This window comes from Pan paniscus, chromosome 12, assembly GCF_029289425.2.
Source record: "Pan paniscus chromosome 12, NHGRI_mPanPan1-v2.0_pri, whole genome shotgun sequence".
In the NCBI taxonomy this organism is placed as follows: Eukaryota; Metazoa; Chordata; class Mammalia; order Primates; family Hominidae; genus Pan; species Pan paniscus.
Genome location: NC_073261.2, coordinates 83,784,874 through 83,810,920, shown reverse-complemented (window position 1 = coordinate 83,810,920; position 26,047 = coordinate 83,784,874). Strand labels below are relative to the sequence as shown.

General features: G+C 43.1%; 1 protein-coding gene across 11 annotated transcripts in view; it reads left to right on the top strand.

Moving 5' to 3' along the window:
* Positions 1–26,047, top strand: part of MTA3 (metastasis associated 1 family member 3) — a 289,993-nt gene that overhangs the window by 102,747 nt on the left and 161,199 nt on the right. For all 11 annotated transcript variants that reach the window (XR_010109298.1, XR_004669803.2, XR_010109299.1 and 8 more), the window contains exon 4: positions 6,845–6,971. Coding sequence is in view for 6 of the 11 variants with exons in the window: in XM_063594985.1 (XP_063451055.1) it covers positions 6,845–6,971 (127 nt within the window). In the remaining 5 variants the exon portion in view is untranslated. The remainder of the gene's footprint in view (positions 1–6,844; positions 6,972–26,047) is intronic.

Below are 26,047 nucleotides of genomic sequence, written 5' to 3'. Positions count from 1 at the left end.
AAGTGAAATTATAATCCTTTACCCTCCAACTGATTCTTGTTTCCATTTTGTCCATGGTAGACTATTAATTTTCTGACTTTTGGTTTCCAAACTGGTTAAAGGTTTGAAAAAGGTTACATCCTATAGTATATATGGCCCATGTTTCTTTTTATTGATTATTTTTTTTTTTTTTGCATCCCCTTTCCCATTCAGGCCCATGTTTCTTTGTTTTTTTTTGAGACCGAGTCTTGCTCTGTCACCCAGGCTGGAGTGCAGTGGTGTGATCTCCGCTCACTGCAACCTCTGCCTCCTGGGTTCAAGCGATTCTTGTGCCTCAGTCTCCTAGTAGCTAGGATTACAGGGATGCGCCACCACACCTGGCTGATTTTTGTATTTTTAATAGAGATGGGGTTTCGCCATGTTGGCCAGGGTGGTCTTGAACTCCTGACCTCAGCTGATCTGCCTGCCTTGGCCTCCCAAAGTTCTGGGATTACAGACGTAAGCCACTGTGATTAGCTCAATGATTCATTTCTTTTACATCTTTTATTTGCTGAGTAGGGTTTGTCTCTGGATTTTTTCTTTTTTCTTTTTTTCTCTTTTTGAGATGGAGTCATGTTCTGTCGCTTAGGCTTGAGTGCAGTAGCATGTTCTTGGCTCACTGCAACCTCCGCCTCCCGGGTTCAGGTAATTCTCCTGCCTCAGCCTCCCGAGTAGCTGGGACTATAGGCATGCGCCTCCACGTCCGGCTAATTTTTGTATTTTTAGTAGAGACAGGGTTTCACCATGTTGTCCAGGATGGTCTCCATCTCTTGATCTCACGATCTACCCGCCTTGGCCTCCCAAAGTGCTGGGATTAAGGTGTGAGTCACCATCCCTGACCCATTTTTTATTATTATAAATCAACTTGAACTTTGTTCTGGGATGCATTTAAGTTACTTGGAAACAGCCTGATGTTTAGTTGTTGCATCTATGATTTGTTAAGTGAGTGTGGAGCAGTGCTCAGCCTGGGGCTTAATTATTCCCTCTTACAGAGGCAAGACCTTTCTGTGTAGTCTATCCAATACGCTATGAACTATTAAGTTTTTCCAGTGTGGCTGTTTGTAAATAAATACTGCTCACAACACTGTGTAAGCACTGAGCACTGCCTTGTCTGTTTTGTTGTTGTTGTTTTGAGGCAGGGTCTCTGTCAAGTGACCCTCTCGCTGGTGCGTGCCGCCACACGACTAACTTTGTAAGTTTTGTTTTGTAGACATGAGGTGTTACTATATTGCTCAGGCCAGTCTCGAACTTCCAGGCTCAAGGGATTCTCCCACCTTGGCCTCCTGAGTAGCTGGGATTCCAGGTGCACGCCACAAAGCCCACCTAATTTTTTTTGAGACAGAGTCTTGCAGTGCTGCCCAAGCTGGAGTGCAGTGTTGCGATCTCAGCTCACTGCAACCTCCACCTTTCAGGTTCAAGTAATTCTTCTGCATCAGCCTCTGGAGTAGCTAGGATTTCAGGTGTACACCACCACTGCCAGCTGTTTTTGTCTGATCCCATGGAGTCTTGCTCTGTTGTCCAGGTTGGAGTGCAGTGGGATGATCTTGGCTCACTGCAACCTCCATCTCTCGGATTCAAGGAATTCTCCCACCTCAGCCTCCTGAGTAGCTGGGATTACAGTCACCCACCACCTTGCCTGGCTAATTTTTGTATTTTTAGTAGAGGTGGGGGTCTTGCCATGTTGGCCAGGCTGGTCTCGAACTCCTGACCTCAGGTGATCCACCCATCTTGGCCCCCCAAAGTGTTGGCATTACAGGCGTGAACCACTGCCCAGTCCTAATTTTTGTATTTTTTTGTAGAGATGGGGTTTCATCCTGTTGCCTAGGCTGGTCTGGATCTCCTGGGCTCAAGCTGTCCACCTGCCTCGGCCTCCTAAAGTGCTGGGATTACAGGCGTGAGCCACCATACCCAGCCTTAGTTGTTGTTCTCCTATTACTGAACATTTGGCTTATTTCCAGTTTTTGGCTACTGCAAATAAAGCTCCTATGAACATTCATGTACAGGTCTTTTGGTGTACTTATGCTCTCATTTCTCTTGGGTAATTACCTAGGAGAAACATTGTTGGTTCATGTGGTGGAAGAAACTTGTCACAGAAATTTTACTTCAGTAGATTTTGCCAAACAGATTCCCAAAGTGGTTGGACCAATTTTTCACTTCCTCTGTTAATGTATGAGAACTCCAGTTGGTCTATGTTCTTTCAGTCTTTTAAATTTTTAACTATTATGTTACCATAAGTTTAATGCTTCATTTGGGTAATATGAGGGCTAGGGTGATCAAACTGTCCTCATTTGCTGGGGACTGAGGGGTTCTCTAAATGAGGGATTTTGAGCTTTAAAACTGGGAGACACTCCCTAATGAGGTTTTTAGCTGAGTTAGCAGGATGTGAAGGGAAAAGCAGTAAATTCCCTCAGTCAGACCAAGCCCAAGTACAGATACCTGGGCTATCCTTATCCAGAGGAGTGTTCTCTAATTACCAAAGACAGGGGCCCAGCCATCCACCCCCTTTCCCTTCTGGTGTCCGTTCAAACTGATTTCTTCAGAGAAACCTCTGCTGGCTCATCAAGCTACATGAATTTCCTCCATCATGCTTCCAGGGTATGCCGTGTAATTTTATAGTACTCACCAAATCTGAAGGTATATATTCTTGCCTGGAATCCAGGATGGACTGTAATTCAGGGTAGGACTTTTATGGCTTCCTCATAGCGTCAGAACACGTTGGTAGGCACATCAATAAATTTACTTTTTTTTTTTTTTTTGCTGGAGGTAGGGTGGAAGGGAGAACACAGGTCCTTGTTAAAACATGTGGCAAGGCAGATTGTTAGATGTATAAGCCATGAAAGTTTAGTTTGGCCGGGCGCGGTGGCTCACGCCTGTAATCCCAGCACTTTGAGAGGCCGAGGCGGGCGGATCACGAGGTCAGGAGATCGAGACCATCCTGGCCAACATGGTGAAACCCCGTCTCTACTAAAAATACAAAAAATTAGCCGCGCGTTGTTGCGGGCGCCTGTAGTCCCAGCTGCTCGGGAGGCTGCGCCAGGAAAACGGCGTGAACCCGGGAAGCGGAGCTTGCAGTGAGCCGAGATCGTGCCACTGCACTCCAGCCTGGGCGACAGAGCGAGACGACTCCGTCTCAAAAAAAAAAAAAAAAAAAAAAGAAAGTTTAGTTTTTACCCTAATGGTGGTTGGTTGGAAGTTATTGAGGCCTTTTTATCAAAACGGGAGAAATAGAAATTGTGTTTTAGGAAGCTGCTTGCTGGGGTGTTAATGAATTAGAGGATGGATGGTGCTCTGTTGGTGCTAGATAATTTGGTTCTGATTCTTTGTTTTAAAATTGATAGCAAGTGAAAAATAGTACAGTAGCATGTTGAGACTATATAAAATTCCATATGGACTTGGAATTTATTACAGTATTGGGCAGCTTTTGCCCGATGCAGTGTTCTTTGAATAAATATAAAGCAGAAATAGCTTAAATTTCTGATGGGATCCTGATTTGCTATAGAATAACTGATGAGTCCTTGTATCTCACACTGTGAAAATAAAATTTCTGTGGTAAATTTCTTAAAGTCAGTAAAGTAAAAAACTCATACTTAGCCAATTTCTGGTTTTTATTTAATATATACTTTTAGGTAAGATTTCTTTTGCATTTAGTTCAGCAGTTCCTGAAATCCTTTCCAGGGGGTCTATGAGGTCAACACAATTTTCTTTCTTTTTTCTTTTGAGACGGAGTCTGGCTCTGTTGCCCAGGCTGGTGTGCAGTGATGGCTCACTGCAAGCCCCGCCTCCCGGCTTCACGCCGTTCTCCTGCCTCAGCCTCCCCAGTACCTGGGACTACAGGCGCCCACCATCTCACCCGGCTAATTTTTCTATTTTTAGTAGAGACGGAGCTTCCTTGTGTTAGCCAGGATGGTCTCGATCTCCTGACCTTGTGATCCGCCCGCCTCGGTCTCCCAACGTGCTGGGATTACAGGCGTGAGCCACCGCACCCAGCTCTTTTTTCTTTTTGAAACAGAGTTTTGCTCTTGTCGCCCAGGCTGGAGTGCAATGGCGTGATCTTGGCTTACTATAACCTCCGTCTCCTGGGTTCAAGCGATTCTCCTGCCTGAGTCTCCAGAGTAGCTGGGATTACAGGCTCCCGCCACTATGCCCAGCTAATATTTTGTACTTTTAGTAGACATGGGGTTTCACCATATTGGCCAGGTTGGTCTCAAACTCCTGACCTCAGGTGATCCACCCGCCTCGGCCTCCCAAAGTGCTGGGATTACAGGCATGAGCCACTGCGCCCGGCGTCAAGTGTAACTGTTAAGTTTAGTCTCCCATCCACTTTGTGTTAAATCTTGAAAGAAGAATTTTGAAAAGCACTGGAATGAAATGTGAAAAATAAAGCCCCTTTTACAGTAACTTATTGATGTTTATGTTGTGCAGTGTTTTATGGTGTAACTTTGTGAGTCTATCCTTGCTGCTGTTGAATTTAGTGTTGCTCGATAATTCTTACTTGGTCTGCTCTGAATGTTTCTTGAGGTTCACTTTTACCCCACAAGTAAAATAGGGTGGATACAAAGATAAGTGACCTGTCATTGTTCTCAAGGGATGCAGTGAAATCAGTTAACTGTAGAGTAGAGCAAGGCATACTGTGAAGTACCTTAAGCGTATGTGGGTGCTGCTTTGTAGCAAAGAGGAGTCTCCTGCTGGAGATTGGTGAGAGTCTCATGGATCAGACTCTGGCTCAGAGGCATTGTTCAACTTTATTTATTTATTTATTTCGACATAGGGTCTTGCTGTATCGCCCAGGCTGGAGTGCAGTGGTGCGATCTCAGCTTACAGCACCTTCCACCTCCTGGGTTCAAGCGATCCTCCTACATCAGTCTCTGAGTAGCTGGGACCATGGGCTTGGCTAATTTTTGTATTTTTTGTAGAGATGTTTGCTCTTGAACTCCTGGGCTCAAGCGATCCGCTTGCCTCAGCCTCCCAAAGTGCTGGAATTGCAGGCATGAGCCATCACACCTGGCCTGTCTAACTTTAAATTTATCTTTTGAATTCTCTTTACTCTTCATCCACTCTACTAATTGATTTATCTCACACCGAGGTGGACAGATTGCTTGAGCTCAGGAGTTCGAGATCAGCCTGGGCAACATGATGAAACCCTGTCTCTACTAAAAATACAAAAATTAGCCAGGTGTGGTGGCACACGCCTGTAATCCCAGCTACTCAGGAGGCTGAGGCAGGAGAATCACTTGAATCCGGGAGATGGAGGTTGCAGTGAGCCGAGATTGTGCTATTGCACTCTAGCCTGGGTGACAGAGCGAGACTCCGTCTAAAAAAAAGTTATACAAATATATAAATGAAATTTGGAATTTAACTGGTAAATTTTAAAAAGTGGTTTTCATTAGTGATCTGCATCATGAGAGATGCCGTTGTGGTGATTTTTGTCTTTGGTTAGGTTGGATTTCAGTGATTTTGGTCCTTTTTATGGTGAACCAAGGGATCGTATAAGAACGTAAGATTTACTGTTGCTGTTGTAGAGCTGGTTGCTGTTTTAACTCTGTAGGGTATGCATTAGAATTCAGTTAGCTGTGTCTTATACAACAACAATTTGTCAAATCCTAATTAGGTAAAGAGTGTAATTTTGTATGTGATATTTTCTAGTGCTAATAGTGCCAATGCAGCAGTAACTTTATTGATCTTCACTGGTGAAATGTTATTAGACCTGCAAGTAAATGGCCCTTTTAGTGCTATATTTCTCTTTGAGTAGTTCATTAAAAAGAATATCCAAAGAATTTTAAATTGCTTTATTCTTGCTTTGAGCTAGGTGCATCTTTTTCTAAGTTACTGTTTAAGGTTCATTTTCAATTCAGTTTTAAAAGTTTGAAAGTAGAAAAGATCTGATACTTACTCCATTCATTACCCTCATGCTATTCATAAAGAACTACTTCAACAAGGGCATTATATTTGATAAAATCCCTTCTGTGAGGCTGGGCGTGGTGGCTCATGCCTGTAATCCCAGCACTTTGGAAGGCCAAAGCAGGCAGATCACTTGAGCCCAGGAGTTCGAGACCAGCTGGGCAACATGGTGTAACGCTGTCTCTACTAAAAATACATAAAGTTAGCCAGGTGTGGTGATGTACGCCTGTAATCACAGCTACTCTGGAGGCTAAGGCACGAGAATTGCTTGAACCTAGGTGGTGGTGTTTGCAGTGAGCTGAGATTACACCACTGCACTCCAGCCTGGGCGACAGAGCAAACTCTATCTCCGAAAAAAAAGTGAATTAATTTTTAAATTGATAGGTAATATTTGTATATATTTTTGGGGTACCATCTGCCATTTTTAAGTTGGAATTTTTCTTCCTTTGAGGCCCTGATAATTTTATGGTTATAGTTGAACTGACAAGATAAGTGTTTAATTTTTTTTTTTTTTTTTTTTGAGACAGAGTCTTGCTCTTTCACCCAGGCTGGTGTGAAGTGTACGATCTTGGCTGACTGCAAACTCCACCCCCTGGATTCAAGCAGTTCTCCTGCCTCAGCCTCCCGAGTAGCTGGGATTACAGGCGCCCACCACCATGCCAGGCTAATTTTTGTATTTTTAGTAGAGATGGGGTTTCGCCATGTTGGCCAGGCTGGTCTCAAACACCTGACCTCAGGTGATCCACCTGCCTCAGCTTCCCAAAATGCTTAGGATTACAAGCATGAGCCACTGCACCTGGCAAATGTTTAAATTTAAAATTGATTAGTTTGAAGAAAATATTGAATGAGATGTTGATTTGATCTGTTTCAATATCCAAACAGATAATGTGCTTTGTACTAATAAATTCTTTGAATTTTATTTGTGTAGAAGAAATTGAGGAAGAATCTGAAACAACAGTTGAGGCTGACTTGACCGATAAGCAGAAACATCAGTTGAAACATAGGGAACTCTTTTTGTCACGCCAGTATGAATCTCTGCCCGCAACACATATCAGGTAAGAACTTTTTAGGAACTAAGGTACTCAGTACTACGGTGACCAAAAAACAAAAGACTTCTTTGAAGCGTTTTCCAGACTCTTCTCAGGATCTTGCTTAAACTACTTTGCTAAAGGCTTCATAATGGAATTTTAGGTTGGAAATTTATAATATGTATTACCATATTAAAGCCCCACAAAAGTTCTCCAGTAAAGTAACCATTTTAACTTTGTTTTAATAACAGACTTTCCTGGCCAGGCGCAGTGGCTCACGCCTGTAATTCCAACACTTTGGGAGGCTGAGGCGGGCGTATCATTTGAGGTCAGGAATTCGAGACCAGCCTGGCCAACATGGTGAAACCCCATCTCTACTAAAAATACAAAAAATTAGCTGGGCGTGGTGGTATGCACCTGTAATCCTAGCCACTCAGGAGGCTGAGGCAGGAGAATTGCTTGAATCTAGGAAGCAGAGGTTGCAGTGTGCTGACATCGTGCCACTGCACTCCAGCCTGGATGACAGAGTGACACTCTGTCTTTAAAAACAAACGAAAAAAAACAATAAAACAATAAAAATCGGGCCTTTCCCGATTGATTTGAATATCTTTTCAGAATGGTACAGAAGAGGGTCTAGCAGACATCATTTTGGGAAATGCTGGTCTTCCAGGTTCTAAGAAAATTATATAGCCATTAGAAGCCAAAGGTTAGAACCTAAAATCTGCTTCCCAGGCAGGTGACTCTTGACCTTATAGGATATATGGCTTTTTGTTTTCTTTTGAGGATCACTGGGATGAAAAGTTTATATTCTTTATTATTCCTTAATAACACCTGATGTATGCATTGATAGCATACAAATGTGCAGAAAAAAGGTGACTGATTTGGGCGCTATCTCTCTGGTTCTCTGACATGGACCACCCTTCCATTAAATTCTTTTTCTACTGCAGAAAAAACACAAAGTGAAAAAACCTAGCCCCTTGTTTGTCGTTTTGGCAGTTGTTGAGGAAAAACGGTGATTTTCTATGATCTACTGGTGGTGATCAAATTTAAGATATTGTTGAGCTGTTTTTCATTGTAGTCTATAATCAGTGCATCTTAGAGGTATTACAAAATGTTTGAGCTCAAAAGATTCTTACCCTCGGTCAGGAAAACTTCAAGAGAAATTGGTACTTACTCAGCCTTCCAGAGGGTATGAGGCACAAATAGAGGGCACAGGTGAGCATAGGGTGTATGAAAGTAGCAGCTTGTGACCAGGGTAAGGATGTGTGAGCAAGTGCAGTGTTTCACTCCTCTTAAGTTAAAGAAATGCCTTCAACTTTTGTTCATAATCTGTATTTCTATTTCTTTTGTCCACCTCTGCTGGTCATAATGGTCCTTAAAAACTATACATATAGACATAAAATGCATTCTTTCTTTTCTTGTCTTTTCTTTTTTTTTTTTTGAGACGGAGTCTTGCTCTGTCACCCAGGCTGGAGTGCAGTGGCGCGATCTTGGCTCACTGCAACCTCTGCCTCCCGGGTTCAAGCAATTCTCCTGCCTCAGCCTTCCGAGTAGCTGGGATTACAGGCACATGCCACCATGCCCAGCTAATTTTTTGTATTTTTTTAGTAGAGACAGGGTTTCGCCATGTTGGCCAGGCTGGTCTCGAACTCCTGACCTCGTGATCCACCCGCCTCAGCCTTCCAAAGTGCTGGGATTACAGGCGTGAGCCACTGTGCCCAGCTGAGGTTTGTAGACTTTCTAAAGCTCTGGTACTTAACACATACACACACACACACACACACACACACACACACCCTCACACACATGCTCCAATTCCTGATACCTTTGTGCACAACTCCTTTTTTATAGAAATGGACCCAGAGATCTTCCATGGCAGGAAGTATGTGATAAAGATACTGGAATTTCTTTGTCTCCAAATCTTTTCAGAAATAATGTGAGCCCTCACCCCCATAGAAAACCTCATGTCATTGTTTTTATTTGGTTTTGTTTGTTTTTGTTTTCTAAATTGAGATGCAGTCTTTGGGAGGCCTAGGTGGGAGGAGGATTGCATGATGCCAGTAGTTTGAGCCCAGCCTGGTCAGTAGAGCAAGACCTTGTCTCTACCAAAAATATAAAAATTAGCTGAGCATGGTGGTGTGTGCCTGTGGTCCCAGCTAACTGGGGGGCTGAGGTGGGAGGATTGCTTAAGCCAGAAGTTTGAGGCTGCTGTGAGCCACAGTTATACCACCACACCCTAGCCTGGGGGACAGAGTGAGACCCTATGTGAAATAAATAATAAATAGGTGAGATAGATAAATAGATAGATAGAGAGATATGGAGCTGGCTGTGTTGCCCAGATTGGTCATGAGCTCCAGCAATCTTCTTGCCTCAGTCTCCTGAATGGCTGGGACTACAAGTGCTTTCTGCTATGGCCTGCTATTTAGGATTTTTATTAGGGGGCACTATGGTTAGATTTGCTAGGGTTAGTATATTCTGTATAACTTAAGTCATTTGCTGGAAAAGACAGTTAGGCCAGGTAATATGGGAATAGTCTTTTTATCGACCAATAATGCTTTTTCAAGAAAGAAAAATAGTAGGTGATTAATTTTTGTTCAAAGAGATGGAACATAAAAACGTGACATTTTCTTAAAGTTGTGTGTAACTAATGATGCTAAAGAGCCATATGCACTTTTTATCGATTGACTGTGCGGGATCCTGCTTTGTTGCCTAGGCTGGAGAGTAGTGGCATGATCATAGCTCACTGCAGCCTTGAACTCCTGGGCTCAAGCGATCCTCCCACCTCAGCCTCCCGAGTAGCTGGGACTACAGGCTTGTGCCACCATGCCTGGCTAATTTTTTATATTTTTTGTAGAGATGGTGTCTTGCCATGGTGGCCAGACTGGTTTTGAACTCTTGACCTAAAGTGATCTGCCCACCTTGGCCTCCCAAAGTGCTGCGATTACAGGTGTGAGTCATGAGCATGGCCTCCATTTATTTAATTGGAAGACACTAGAATATAAAGATTAATTTTAAGTTTAAGAAGTTATGTGGGGCTGGGTGTGGTGGCTCACACCTGTAATCCCAGCACTTTGTGAGCCAAGGCAGGTGGATCCCTTTAGGTCAGGATTCTGAGACCAGCCTAGCCAACATGGTGAAACCTCGTCTCTACTAAAAACACGAAAATTAGCTGAGCATGGTGGCACATGCCTGTAATCCCAGCTACTCTGGAGGCTGAGGCAGAAGAATCATTTAAACCTGGGAGGTGAAGGTTGCAGTGAGCCAAGATCGCACTACTGTACTCCAGCCTGGGCAACAAGAGAGACTCTTGTCTCAAAAAATAAATAAATAAATAAATAAATAAATAAATAATGAAAAAGAAGTTATGTGGCCAGTCTTAAGACTCTTGCCAGAACAAGAATCTGACAAATGGTTTTAAAAATGTATCTAAAAGACACAAGTATATTTTTAATTTACTCTCCTGATAGCTTGAAATCTGTTTATAAGTAACGTTGGTTTCTTTTAACAGATTGCCTGGAATGGAAAAACTAGTGATGTGTTTTTTGTCTTCCATAAGGACTGAGAGAGTATATTAAAATATAATTATCAAGACACTTCTTTGTTGAACATAGAAATTACATAGTCTACATGATCGTTTAGTTACTGTTGAACACATTTCCTGAGTATATACTAGCTTAGGGAGCTTAATAAGTGCTTGATAATTGAGACAAGTGACCTGGCTTATAAATTTAGTGAGTTTACCAGGTGGTAATTCCTTTGAATTATGATGAAGAGACATAGACATTTGGGGCTTTTTGTTTTTTTCCAAATTGAGGAGGAATAGGGCAGAGCCGAGTTTTCTCATTTTAGCTTTGTTTAGCCATCATTTTTAAACAGCTGAATGGGGTTAGGGGCAGTCCCTGGCCAAGGCATGGAGCTGTGCTAACCAGCCCACATGCTGATGTAGAACAAGTGCACATTGGAGTGGTCTTGACATTTTGCTAATGTTGAAGTCATGCCTTATCTTTTTGGCTTTAAAAGGAGAAAATTATCAAAGCCCCATTGTTCTTTGGCAGCAAAGAGGGTAATTTGGTGAATACTGATGTTTTACTCTCAGGGACACTATCAAGTGCCCAGAATTTCCTTGGTGGTCTTTGGAACATAGAAGAAAACCTGACTGAGGCATTCTTGAGTTCCTTTTTAGTCTGTGAACTATAATATTCATGAGACGCTTAACACTTCCCAAAGTGGCAGGGAGGAAACTCTTTGTTTCTTCTGATTCTACCGGAAGAGAGAGTGGACAGGACCCAGGACTTTTCGGAGTAGAGTTAGTGATTCATCTCTTGTTTGTGAGATAGATGGGGCTTGAGTAGTGAGTATCCCTTTGGGACATTTTTTTGAGGGGAAGTGAGAGGCAGCATGCTTCATTTATGCACAGTGATTGAGGTAGCTGAATAATAGATTATATGTTGCAAACATTATTAAGCACTGTAAGCCTTGTTACGTCAGCTGCTAGATATCATATGTATTTATTTTACTATATTCAGTTCCAATATGTGTGTATGACTAATATCTTCATTAATAGATTTTCTTTTTTTCTTTCTTTTTTTTTTTTTTTTGAGACGGAGTTTTGCTCTTGCTGCCCAGACTGGAGTGCAGTGGCATGATCTTGGCTCACCGAAACCTCTGCTTCCCGGGGGTAGGTGATTCTCTTGCTTCAGCCTCCCGAGTAGCTGGGATTACAGGCAAGCGCCAGCACACCCGGCTAATTTTGTATTTTTAGTACAGATGGGGTTTCTCCATGTTGGTCAGGCTAGTCTCAAACTCCCGAGCTCAGGTGATCTACCCGCCTCAGCCTCCCAAAGTGCTGGGATTACAGGTGTGAGCCACTGCGCCCAGCCTGATAGATTTTCTTACTACAAATATTCAATAACTTTTAAATTTGTATCATGTGACTTACAAATATCTTTTCATTGTGCATTCATTCATAAGTAGACTGAAAATTTGTAAATTTGAGATGGGCAACACAACTCCTCACAATTATGTAGCTATTTCTTTTATCTCATCTCTAAACCTACCGTTCCATTATCTGCTTTGTGATGCTTGGGCTGTTGTACTCATTATATTAATATATAACCCAGTCTTATATATAACTCGTGTAATATAGTGAATTCGGCTTTAAAATATTCTAATATTCAGCTGGGTGCAGTGGCTCATGCCTGTAATCCTAGCACTTTGAGAGGCCGGGGTGGGAGGATTACATGAACCTAGTAGTTAAATACCAGCCTGGGCAACATTGGGACACCCTGTCTCTATAAATAATAAAAAAATTAGCATGGCATGGTAGCGTACGCCTGTAGTCCCAGAAGTATTTGGGAAGTTGAGGTAGGAGGATTGCTTGAGCCCAGGAGTTCAAGGCTATAGTGAGCCGTGATTGTGACACTGTACTTTAGCCTGGGTGACAGAGCAAGACTCTGTCTTAAAAAAAAAAAAAAAAAAAAAAAACAGAAAACCTAGGGTGGGCGTGGTGACTCATGACTGTAATCCCGGCACTTCTGGAGGCTGAGGCAGGTGGATCAACTGAGGTCAGGAGTTGAAGGCCAGCCTGGCCAACATGGCGAAACCCCATCTCTACTAAAAATACAAAAATTAGCTGGTCACGGTGGCACGTGCCTGTAATCCCAGCTCCTCTGGAGGCTGAGGCAGGAGAATTGCTTGACTTCATCTTAGATTATAAGGTTCTTGAAGATCGTCTGTTTTTTTCTTTTTTTTTTTTTTAATGTTTACTGTGGAACACTGTATCCAATAGCCATTCAGGATTTGAACCTTGTATAGCGTTTACATTTAATTTTACTTTTTTTTTTTTTTTTTTTTGATGGAGTCTCGCTCTGTCACCTAGGCTGGATCTGGGCCTAGTGGTGCGATCTCGATTCACTGCAACCTCTGCCTCCCAGGTTCAAGCGATTCTCTTGTGTCTGCCTCCCTAATAGCTGGGACTACAGGCATGCGCCAGCATGCTCAGCTAATTTTTGTATTTTTAGTAGAGACTGGGTTTCACCATGTTGGCCAAGATGGTCTTGATCTCATGACCTTGTGATCCGCCCACCTCGGCCTCCCAGTGCTGGAATTACAGGCTTGAGCCACTGCGCCCGGCCAATTTTACTTTTATTCTTTAAGGAAATAAGTCACCACAGATATTTGAATAATCTCTTCTTTTTTTTTTTTTTTTTTTTTGAGATGGAGTCTTGCTCTGTCGCCCAGGCTGGAGTGCGGTGGCCTGATCTTGGCTCACTGCAAGCTCTGCCTCCCTGGTTCACGCCGTTCTCCTGCCTGAATCTCCAGAGTAGCTGGGACTACAGGTGCCTGCCACCATGCCCGGCTAATTTTTTGTATTTCTAGTAGAGACAGGGTTTCCCCATGTTCTCCAGGATGTTCTTGATCTCCTGACCTCGTGATCTGCCCACCTCAGCCTCCCAAAGTGCTGGGATTATAGGCATGAGCCACAATGCCCAGCCCCATTCTCCACATTTCTATTTTTTTTTTTTTTTTAAGGGACAGAGTTTCACTCTTGTTGCCCAGGCCTGAGTGCAATGGTGCGATCTTGGCTCAGGTGATTCCACCTGCCTTGGCCTCCCAAAGTGCTGGAATTACAGGAATGAGCTACCGTGCCCTGCCGACATCACACATCTTGACCTGTGAACTCAGAAGTACACCTAAACCCACTTCTGTTGCATATTGATGTGTGATGGTTTTCTTTTCTTTTTGAGAGATAGGGTCTCGCTCTGTTGCTCAGGCTAGAGTACAGTGGTGTCATCACGGCTCACTGCAGCCTTGACCTTCTTAGCTCAAGCAATCCTGCCACCTCAGCCTCCTAATTAGCTTGGACCACAGGTGCACGGTACCATGCCTGGGTAGTTTTTAAACTTTTTGTAGGGATAGAGTCTAGCTATGTTGCCCAGGTTGTTTCTTAAACTTCTGGGTTCAAACAGTCCTCCCATCTTGGCCTCCCGAAGTGTTGGGATTACGGGGATGAGCCACTGGGCCCAACTGGTTAACTCGAGAAAACATGGGATTGTTTGAATTGTGAGCTGAACTAGCTGCCTTTTTCTTGGAATACCATTTTTACTTCAAGATAATCACTGAAAGCTAAACTATGTTTATTTAGACATGGGTATTTTATCAGCTTTTTTTGAAAAGTCATGGTTATTTCATAGATATTCATGTGAAACTCTAGTTGTCAGCCATTCACAATGTAGACATACATCAAAACATCATGTTGTACACTGTAAATATACAATTTTTATTTGTCAGTTATACCTCAGTAAAGCTATTAAGGTAGACATTGAAGCAATTTGCAAAAATGTGAAACAATGTTACTCTTATTAGAGTTTTTTTTTTTATTTTTATTGATCATTCTTGGGTGTTTCTTGCAGAGGGGGATTTGGCAGGGTCATAGGACAATAGTGGAGGGAAGGTCAGCAGATAAACAAGTGAACAAAGGTCTCTGGTTTTACTAGGCAGAGGACCCTGCGGCCTTCCGCAGTGTTTGTGTCCCTGGGTACTTGAGATTAGGGAGTGGTGATGACTCTTAACGAGCATGCTGCCTTCAAGCATCTGTTTAACAAAGCACATCTTGCACCGCCCTTAATCCATTTAACCCTGAGTGGACACAGCACATGTTTCAGAGAGCACCGGGTTGGGGGTAAGGTCATAGATCAACAGCATCCCAAGGCAGAAGAATTCTTCCTAGTACAGAACAAAATGGAGTCTCCTATGTCTACTTCTTTCTACACAGACACAGCAACAATCTCTTTTCCCCACATTTCCCCCTTTTCTATTCGACAAAACCGCCATCGTCATCATGGCCCGTTCTCAGTGAGCTGTTGGGTACACCTCCCAGACGGGGTGGCGGCCGGGCAGAGGGGCTCCTCACTTCTCAGACGGGGCGGCTGCCGGGCGGAGGGGCTCCTCACTTCTCAGACGGGGCGGCTGCCGGGCGGAGGGGCTCTTCACTTCTCAGACGGGACGGCCGGGCAGAGACGCTCCTCACCTCCCAGACGGGGTCGTGGCCGGGCAGAGGCGCTCCTCACATCCCAGATGGGGCGGCGGGGCAGAGGTGCTCCCCACATCTCAGACGATGGGCGGCCAGGCAGAGACGCTCCTCACTTCCCAGACGGGGTGGCGGCCGGGCAGAGGCTGCAGTCTCGGCACTTTGGGAGGCCAAGGCAGGCGGCTGGGAGGTGGAGGTTATAGCGAGCCGAGATCACGCCACTGCACTCCAGCCTGGGCAACATTGAGCAGTCAGGCGTGGCGGCGTGTGCCTGCAATCGCAGGCACTCGGCAGGCTGAGGCAGGAGAATCAGGCAGGGAGGTTGCAGTGAGCAGAGATGGCAGCAGTACAGTCCAGCTTTGGCTCGGCATCAGAGGGAGACCGTGGAAAGAGACGGAGAGGGAGACCGTGGGGAGAGGGGGAGGGGGAGGGAGAGGGATCTTATTAGAGTTTTATATTTGTTTTGGAAAATAGTAATTATTCATAACAAATACTTGCTAATTTGTAATATGTTTTTATTTTAAATTAGTAAATGTTAAGTTTCTTCTCAGTTTTAATTTCAACATGGTAAATATTGATAGATATGTATCCAACGTAAGTTCCTTGAGTACCTCAATAGGTATAAACGTAAAGGAATCTTTTTAAAAGAATTTTTGCCTATTTTTTTTTTTTGAAATGGGATCTTGCTTTGTTGCCCAGGCTGATCTTGAACTCCTGGCCTCAAGTAATCTTCCCACCTTAGTCTCTCAAAGTGCTGGGATTATAGGTGTGAGCTACCACACCTGGCCTCCATGTAAGAGAATCTTGAGAACAAAAGTTTTGAGAAGCGTTGACAAAGTCAGTCTTGACAAACAAAAGTGCTGGAGGACTTACGTTGCTTATATCATTAGATAGGAAGACACTTGTAAAGTTAGAATAATTAAGATACGGTATATTAGTAAGTGAATTGAAAAATAAACCAATGAAACAATACAAAAGCCAGAAGAGATTCACGTGTATAATGCAACTTTGTTTATGACAAAGTCTCCATGGTAATGTAATGAGGAAAAGGTAGTTGTTTTAGTAAATGGTCCCAAGTCAGTTGGGTGGTATATGGTGGGCGTGTCTTGCCAGACAGCAATAACTCAAGCATACCTTGAGAATGATCCTGTGTTCCTTGATGAATGTTTGTTTAGTGTTCCAGTAATGGCCAACCCTGATGTTTATGCCATACCTGTGAAGGACACCTGGATCCTGGCGTGTGCCTTGGAATGCAGGTGGTCCAAGGAACTCTGAGGCCCATTGTTTTGAGCTAGGTGGAGGCTGCTAAGTGGTGGTTGCTATGCGAAGGGTACTTGCTGTAAAACCTGCATGCTTTTTATAAAAGGGAATGGTTTTTCCTGTCCAGCCTTCCCCTCCTGGACTCCCTGGACATAAGTTCCCTGAATAAAGCTTATGTCACGCCGCTGCCTTTGGGTCTTTTCTTCAGTCCTCTAGAGGCAGTGTTCTCCTAGCTTGCAAGCTTGGGAATCCAGCACAACAGGTGGCCACAGCAGGGGAAATGTTAGGACTTCCCTTTTCCTTCTCTTTCTTTTTCCTTGGCTAGTTTTTGTTGAAGAAACTGGGGTTTTGTTTCCTTTTCACTGTTTGGATTTTCTGATTGTATCCCCATGGTATTTTACCATGCCCCTTGAGTTTTCATGTTGGTAGTTCAGATTTCTTTTTTTTTTTTTTTTTGAGAGTCTGTCGCCCAGGCAGGAGCAGTGGCACAATCTCTGCTCACGGCAACCTCCGCCTTCCAGGTTCAAGCCATTTTCCTGGCTCAGCCTCCCAAGTACCTGGGACTATAGGTGTGCGCCACTACACCTGGCTAATTTTTTTGTATTTTAAGTAGAGACGGGGTTTCACCGTGGTGGCCACCTGGTCTCGAACTCCTGACCTTAGGTGTGATCCACCGACCTTAGGTGTGATCCACCCACCTCGGCCTCCCAAAGTGCTGGGATTATAGGCTGAGCCACTTCGCCTGGTCTGGTAGTTCAGATTTAAAGGTATGGTTGGAGGGGTAAAAGGGAGGAACAAACACAAGAGACAGAAAGATGGTGATGTCTAACGAGAAGTGTATAGTTTGGTTGTTGCTTTTTAGGATGTTACTGGAAGTCGATTATTGCCTAGTGATCCATAATTCAGACTTTTCTTTGTTTAGTATTTGATTTTATTTTTATTTCAATAAAACTGAATTACTTTTATAATAAAATACAATAATTTTTAATATTATTTTTGGATTTTTATTAATTTTCATTTTGTATCTTAATGTATATTAACTTTAATTTTTAATTTTTTAATTTTTTATTTTTTGAGATGGGATCTCGGTCTTGTTGCCCAGGCTGGAGTGCAGTGGTGTGATCTTGGCTCACTGCAACCTCCACCTCCTGGGTTCAAGCAGTTCTCTGCCTCAGCCTTCTAAGTAGCTGGGATTACAGGCGCCTGCCACCACACCCAGCTAATTTTTGTATTTTCAGTAGAGACAGGGTTTCACCATTTTGCATTTTGGCCAGGCTGGTCTTGAACTGCTGACCTTGTGATCCACCTGCCTCGGCCTCCCAAATTGCTGGGATTACAGGCGTGAGCCACTGTGCCCAGCCTCTTTTTTTGTTTTTAATGTGTATTAACTTATAGCAGAGCTTCTCAACTTTGTCAGACTCAATCACTCTTTTAAATATTTTGTAACTTCCTATACTATTCTGGTATGAAATTCATACTTTAATAGTAGACACTTGATACATGATCTTTCTTTGCGCTGAATTTTGGATTGAAAATGATTTTTCCTCAAAACTTTGAAGATGTTTACCCCATTGTCATCAGACTTCCATTGTCATTGAACATGAGTTTTATACCACATCAGTTCTCCATTCTTCGCATGTTATCTGTTTCCTCTCTGAAATCTTTTTAGAATTTTCTTATTTGTTGCATCCTAAAATTTTACAGTGATGCATCAATGGTAAGGATATTTGATACACCACTGTAATTTGAAGATCTGTTTTCCTTTATTTACTTTTTTATTTTTTTGAGATGGAGTCTTGCTTTGTCACCCAGGCTGGAGTGCAGTGGCGCCATCCCGGCTCACTGGAACCTTTGCTTCCCAGATTCAAGCGATTCTCCTGCCTCAGCCTCCTGAGTAGGTGGGATTACAGGCGCCCGCCACCATGCCTGTCTAATTTTTGTATTTTTAGTAGAGATGGGGTTTCACCATGTTGGCCAGGCTGGTCTTGAACTCCTGACCTCAGGTGATCCACCCACCTCGGCTTCCCAAACTGTTGGGATTACAGGCGTGAGCCACCGTGCCTGGCCGTTGTCTCATATTTTCCATTTTTCTTTTTTTCCCTTTTTTGGAGGTGGAGGTCCCTGAGCTAAATCTTTGATTTTTCTAGCACGTCTAGTGATATTTTAATTTTGCCAATCATGTTTTAAAATTTGTTTTATGGGCCGGGCACGGTGGCTCATGCCTTTAATCCCAGCACTTTGGGAGGCCGAGGTGGGCGGATCATGAGGTCAGGAGATTGAGGCCATCCTGGCTAACACGGTGAAACCCCGTCTCTACTAAAAATACAAAAAAATTAGTTGGGCATGGTGGCAGGCGCCTGTAGTCCCAGCTACTAAGGAGGCTGAGGTAGGAGAATGTCGTGAACCCGGGAGGCGGAGGTTGCAGTGAACCGAGATCACGCCACTGCACTCCACAGCCTGGGTAACAGAGCGAGACTCCGTCTCAAAAAAAAAAAAAAAAAAAATTTTGTTTTCTGAACACAGTATCCTCACCAGTCATTTTAATAAATCTATTATCTGCATGCACAGTTCTGTGTTGTTGCCTAAATTGTTTCTTCAAGTTCAGTTGTTGATTTTTTATATTTATCTTTTATGCTGTATTTTGTTCTCAAGTATTAGATGATTCAGTTATCCTTTTCTTTTCTTTTTTTTTTTTTTTGAGTTGGAGTCCTGCTTTGTCGCCCAGGCTGGAGTGCAGTGGCGCAATCTCGGCTCACTGCAAGCTCTACCTCCCGGCTTCATGCCATTCTCCTGCCTCAGCCTCCCGAGTAGCTGGGACTACAGGTGCCTGCCACCACTCCTAGCTAATTTTTTTGTATATTTAGTAGAGATGGGGTTTCACAGTGTTAACCAGGATGGTCTCGATCTCCTGACCTCGTGATCCGCCCGCCTCGGCCTCCCAAAGTGCTGGGATTACAGGCGTGAACCACCGTGCCCGGCCATAGTTTTCTATTCTTATTCAAAACCAAGGTAGTAAGGCTGAACAGGAGCTCCATTTTTAAAAAATTTTTTTTGATTCGGAGTCTCACTCTGTCACCCAGGCTGGAGTGCAGTGGTGTAATCTCGGCTCACTTGCAACCTCTGCTTCTTGGCCTCAAGCGATTCTCCTGCCTCAGCCTCCAGGGTAGCTGGCATTAAAGGCACCCACCACCATGCCCAGCTAATTTTTGCATTTTTAGTAGAGATGGGGTTTCACCATGTTGGCCAGGCTGGTCTCGAACTCCTGACCTCGTGATCCACCTGCCTCGGCCCCCCAAAGTGCTGGGATTACAGGCGTGGGCCACCGCACCTGGCCTAGGAGCTTCAGTTTTATGGGCTGACTTTGTCTTCAGGCAGTTGTGAAGTTGACTTTTCTAAGTCTTACCCTCTTAGACTAGAAAATTCTTCAGGACTATCCTGGATAGGTCAGTTCCATTTTTCCTAGTATTAGCTCCTTTTTTTTAAATTAAATTAAATTTTTTTTTAGACAGAGTCTTGCTTTGTCACCCAGGATGTAGTATAACGGTGCCACCTCAGCTCACTGCAACCTCTGTCTCCCAGGTTCAAGCAATTCTTGTGCCTCAGCCTCCCAAGTAGCTGAGATTACAGGCCTACCGCACCACACCCAGCTAATTTTTGTATTTGTAGTAGAGATTGGGTTTCACCATGTTGGCCAGGCTGGCTTCAAACTCCTGACCTCAGGTGATCTGTGTGTCTTGGCCTCCCAAAGTGCTGGGATTACAGGCATGAGCCACTGCACCCAGCCATTTCCCTTTATACATATTTTGGGCTTTGTTTCTTTTTTCTCTTTTTTTTCCTTTAGCAACAGGATTTCTCTCTGTTTTCTAGGCTGGAGTGCAGTGGCACGATTCGTGGCTCATTGCAGCCTTGAACTCCTGGGCTCAAGCGATCCTCTCACCTCAGCCTCCTGAGTAGCTGGGACTGCAGGTGCTGGCCACCATGCCCAGCTAACTTAAACATTTTTTTGTAGCGACTGGTCTCCCTATGTTGTCCAGGGTGGTCTCTAACTCCTGGCCTCACGTGATCCTTCTGCCTTGGCCTTCCAAACCACTGCCAGGCCTGAGCTTTGTTTCTTAATTGTTTTTCTTGTCCTAATTATATTAGGGAAAACCAGCAATGCTATGTTTAGTAGTAGTTTAGATAGTGGCCAGATGTGCTTTTCTTAGTCTTTTCTTCTTAGTCTTTCCCTTTTGTCTTCCAAAATTTTCTGAAAATCTTTATTCTGCTAATGGCCCCCTCACATTCTCTTTATTATGGTTTAGATTCTTTTTTTCTTTTTTTTTAAATTTGAAACGGAGTCTCGCTCTGTCTTTCAGGTTGGAGTGCAGTGGTGTCATCTTGGCTCACTGCAACCTCCACCTCAGGAGTTCAAGTGATCCTCCTGCCTCAGCCTCCCAAGTAGCTGGGAGTATGTGCCACCAAGCCTGGCTAATTTTTTTTATGTTTTATTTTTTGTATTTTTGGTAGAGACATAGTTTCGCCATGTTGGTCAGACTGGTCTGAAACTCCTGACCTCTAATGATCTGCCCACCTGGGCCTTCCAAAGTGCTGGGATTACAGGCATGAGCCACCATTCCCTGCCAGGTTCTTTTGTTTTGTTTTGTTTTGAGACAGAGCCTCACTCTGTTGCCCAGGCTGGAGTGCAGCGGCGCCATCTTGGCTTACTGCAATCTCCGACTCCCGGGTTCAAGTGATTCTCCCGCCTCAGCCTCCTAAGTAGGTGGGATTACAGGCGAGCACCACCACGCCCAGCTCATTTTTGTATTTTTGGTTAGACCATGTTTCACCATGTTGGCCAGGCTGGTCTTGAACGCCTGACTTTGTGATCCAACCGCCTCGGCCTTCCAAAGTGTTGGGATTACAGGCTTGAGCCACTGTGCCTGGCGGTTCTTTTAATTTTCTTATCGCTTTATTTATTTATTTATTTATTTATTTTTTTATTTTTGAGATGGAGTTTTGCTCTTGTCACCCAGACTGGAGTGCAGTGGTGTGATCTTGGCTCACTGCAACCTCCACCTCCTGGGTTCAAGTGATTCTCTTGCCTCAGCCTCCCGAGTAGCTGGGATTACAGGCGCCCACCAGCATGCTTGACTAAATTTTTTGGTATTTTTAGTAGAGATGGGGTTTTGCCATGCTGGCTAGGCTGGTCTCAAACTGCTGACTTCAGGTAATATGCCTGCCTCAGCCTCCCAAAGTGGTGGGATTACAGTCGTGAGCCACCAACCCAGCCATCTTCTTATTTAAAAGGCATCTCAGAAAAGAGGAGATAAACACATTGGCTTTGCCTGTCATTTAATTCATTATTCTGTTGAGACTGAAAATATTATTCCATTCTCCTCCCTGCATTGAGATGCTGTAAAACTTCTTTCAGTTAGCTCACTGAATAAAAATACCATACAATTCTGGGATTTATCTCTTCTTGTCTCTTTTTAAAACTGAGTTATTGAGTATTGACAAAACATTTCCACCCTTTTTTTTTTTTTTTTTTGGTTTATGTTTTACCTAGAGCAATTAGTGTTTGAAGGAAAATTTTTCCTCGGGTTGTCCTATGTGTCAGAAACAAATAAATGAACTAAAAATATTTTATGTATAAGCAGAATTTTCTTTTTAAACAAAAAATATTTCAAATACTGGGCAAAGAAATAGTCGGTAGATGGGAGTAGATTGGAATAGATTGCCAGAGTGAATTTATATATTGCTGTGTTTAGGGATGGTATATCCAGTTTGGTTAAATGCTCGGTGCAACCTGGGATCCAAAAGCAGTGGATGATAGAGCAATATATATATATATTTTTTGAGACGGAGTCTTGCTCTGTGGCCCACGCTGGAGTGCAGTAATGTGATTTCAGCTCCCTGCAATCTCTGTCTCCCAGGTTCAAGCAATTCTCCTGCCACAGCCTCCTGAGTAGCTGGGATTACAGGTGCACGCCACTATGCCCGGGTACTTTTTTGTATTTTTAGTAGAGACAGGGTTTCACCATGTTGGCCAGGCTGATCTCGAACTCCTGACCTTGTGATTCACCTGCCTCGGCCTCCCAAAGTGCTGGGATTACAGGCGTGATCCACCGTGCCCAGCCGATAGAGCAGTCTTTTTTTGTTTTCAGGATCACAGAAAACTTATGACATGCCCTCTTGCTTTTAAAATTTAAATTTTTTTTGGTAGTGTAATTGTGATAGGTTAGCTGCCCACTGAGCACAGCCAGTCAGTACTCTGAGACACCAGGTTGCAGCAAAGAAGGAGGTTTAATTGTAGGGTCCTCGAACAAGGAGGTGGGAGGAAACCTCTAATCTATCTCCCCAGGGAATTTGCAGTTGGGGTTTTTAAGGCTTTTGGAGTGGGCCGAAGTTTGGAGATCTTTGATTGCTCCAAGAGTTGTATGGTGAAGTCATGAAGTTGGGGATAAAGAAGCTGAATTCTTCTGATCTCGTTCCTCTGTGGGGGCCTTTAAACTGGTTGCTGGAATTCATGGGGCCTGAAAAACAATTTTTTTTTTTTTGAGGTGTAGTCTTGCTCTGTCTCCCAGGCTGGAGTTCAGTGGCATGATCTCGGCTCTCTGCAACCTCTGCCTCCCAGGTTCAAGCAATTCTTGTGCCTCAGCCTCCTGAGTAGCTGGGATTACAGCGGCCTGTCACCACACCTGGCTAACTTTTTTTGTATTTTTAGTAGACATGGGGTTTCACCATGTTGGCCAGGGTGGTCTCCTGACCTCAAGTGATCTGCTTGCCTTGGCCTCCCCAAGTGCTAGGATTACAGGCATGAGCTAACACACCCGGCAAAAAACAATTTAAGCGATCCTTAAATAAAAGCCTTATGATTCTAATGTCAGAGATCCTGTCTATGGGAACAGTAGGCTCCCCATACACTTGATCTCTGATATTAGAATCAAGGCTTTCGTCAGTATCTTGTGCTACATTACTTTCAATAGCAGAGAAGTGAGCCAAAGTGCAGTCTGATTAATACTTAATTGTAACTACATTTCTGGCCATAACCTGCATGCAATTCTTGTCAACCTTGTGGGGACAGTTTCAGTGGAGGGGGATTTGTAATATATGATTCAGAAATCAAAATATACAAACATGAAGTATACAATAAAATGTCTGTCTCCTGCACAGTCCCCCCAGGTCTTCAGTGTTTTAGTCTTAGGTGTACTTCCAGAAATATTCCATGCATATAGAAGCAATGAGGTATGTATGTTTGTATGTCTAAGTAAATTGTGGAGTAAATTATGATGCTTTTATGTTGTGCTTTTGAAATGAAGTATCTTGGTGATAGGTCCATATTGGATCATAAAGATCTGCCTCATTCTTTTTTATGGCTGTGTTGTATATCTAATTTGTTTAATCCTAACTAATGGATTTTTGGTTTCTTTAGTCTTTTGCTGTTAAAAATAATACTATAATGAATAAACTTGTGCCTAGGACATTTTAGTTGTGTGATTGTGAGTGTAGCTGCAAAATTATACCAAGTAAAATAGTTGAAAGTATCTTAATTTTTATTTTGTATTTATTTCTTCATATTTCTCCATTGGTCAAAGCAGGGAGGTTCAGCTGAAAGGATTTGTAAATTTAATTTATGTCTATTGAGACCTTTTTTGCTACATTCAGAGAAAAACAAGTTTTTATGGATATGTTTATTGAAAAATAGTAGTGCTAACTTTTAAGTATATAAGTAATAAAATAGAACTCCACTGTGGATTATTAGTCTCTCTTCAGTTTGGCTGTGAATGTTAAAAACTTATTTGGAATCTTTAAAATAATTGGTTTTCTTCCTGCTCATTTAATTATGACAGTATTTTAAAGTGTTAGGCTTTTGTAATTTTTTTGGTAATCTATACATAAAATTTGAATTAGCCAAAAGGGTACTGTTGATACCTATAAGTAGTGCTCCTTAATAAATGAAGTTAACATGAGAAAGTTAGTTAGTATGCTTAGCCTCGTAAGATTGCTAGTAGGAGGAAAACTAGAGGAAAAATACAGTAAGTGGAGAAAAATCCTATCACAGCTGAACATTTTATAGTGTACATGTTTAGCATGCTCTTTTTGGAAGATGTGTGTTTATACTATATAACCTTTCCTTTGAATTAACTGCTTAACCCCTTTAAGGGCTGAAGTAGTTTTCTTCAACCAGAATCACAGTGCACAAGAGCATTTGGGTTAGATGCAAAGTATGTCCTGTGTATTGTCTCAAGTACTTGTGTGTGTGTTTTTTTTTGATTTTCAATTTTTGTGGCTACATAGTTGTATATATTCATGTGGTACAAGAGATATTTTGACAGAGGCATGTGATGCATAATAATCACATCATGAAATATGGGCTATCTGTCCCCTCAAGCATTCATACTTTGTGTTACAAACAATCCAGTTATACTCTTTTAGTTATTTTGTATTATTATTTTATTTTTATTTTTTGAGACGGAGTCTCCCTTAGTGACCCAGGCTGGAGTGCAGTGATCCAGTCTTGGCTCATTGCAACCTCCACCTCCTGGGTTCAAGTGATTCTCCTGCCTCAGCCTCCCAAGTAGCTGGGATTACAGGTGCCTGCCACCATGCCTGCCTAGTTTTTTTATTTGTCATAGCGATGGGGTAGCACCATGTTGGCCAGGCTGGTCTTGAGCTCCTGACCTCAGGTGACCCACCCACCTTGGCCTCCCAAAGTGCTGGGATTACAGGCATGAGCCACCAGGCCTGGCCTCTTTTAGTTATTTAAAAATGTACAATTAAGTTATTATTGACTGTATTCACCCTATGATACCATCAAATATCAGGTCTTATTCATTCTTCCCAGCTGCTGGGTTTTTTTTTGTTTTTTTTTTGAGGTGGAGTCTTGCTCATCGCCCAGGCTGGAGTGCAGTGGTATAGTCTCGGCTCACTGCAAGCTCTGCCTCCCAGGTTCACGCCATTCTCCTGCCTCAGCCTCCCAAGTAGCTGGGTTCTACAGGCGGCCGCCACCATGCCCGGCTAATTTTATGTATTTTTAATAGAGACAGGGTTTCACCATGTTAGCCAGGATGGTCTTGATCTCCTGACCTCATGATCCGCCCGCCTCGGCCTCCCAAAGTGCTGGGATTACAGGCTTGAGCCACCGCGCCCAGCCCCCAGCTGCTGTTTTGTACTTATTAACCATCCCCACAAGTACTGTATTCCACATGTTGTGGAACCTCTGAGAGATTTTCCTGGTGGTCAGAGTGATTCATTTGCCATCTTGTCCAGGAGAGGAGGATCTTTCCAATAGGTACTGACTTTTTGGAACATTTCACTTTCTCCTATAAGAGGGAAGAGTGATATCAAGAGAAGGATATTTTTCCTACTTGATTCCTCCTTGACAATTTCTTTCATATTTGTCATCAGATATTCAGAATTATGGTGTCTTTGCTATGCTCCACATCTCATGGATGGAATGGGCATCTCAAAACATAATTTGTCAATCATTTTTCTTCAGAAATAGATTAATCGATTTTATTGAGTCCAAACTTCTCTTTTTGGCTTTTCATTCCTCTACTTTGTGTACACACAAACAGATGTTTCAGGGTGGTTTGTGTGTGGCTTCTTTTAATTTTTATTTGTGAGCATCTGTTAAAGCAGTATTAGTAACAGATCTTCTATTCAAAGATCTATGTTTGAATAGAAATATTTAAAGATTTCCAGATTTAATTCTCTTTGTCCTCGTTTTTTTTTAAAAAAAAAAATACAGTCGGGCATGGTGGCTTACACCTGTAATCCCAGCACTTTGGGAGGCTGAGGTGGGCGGATCATGAGGTCAAGAGCTCGAGACCAT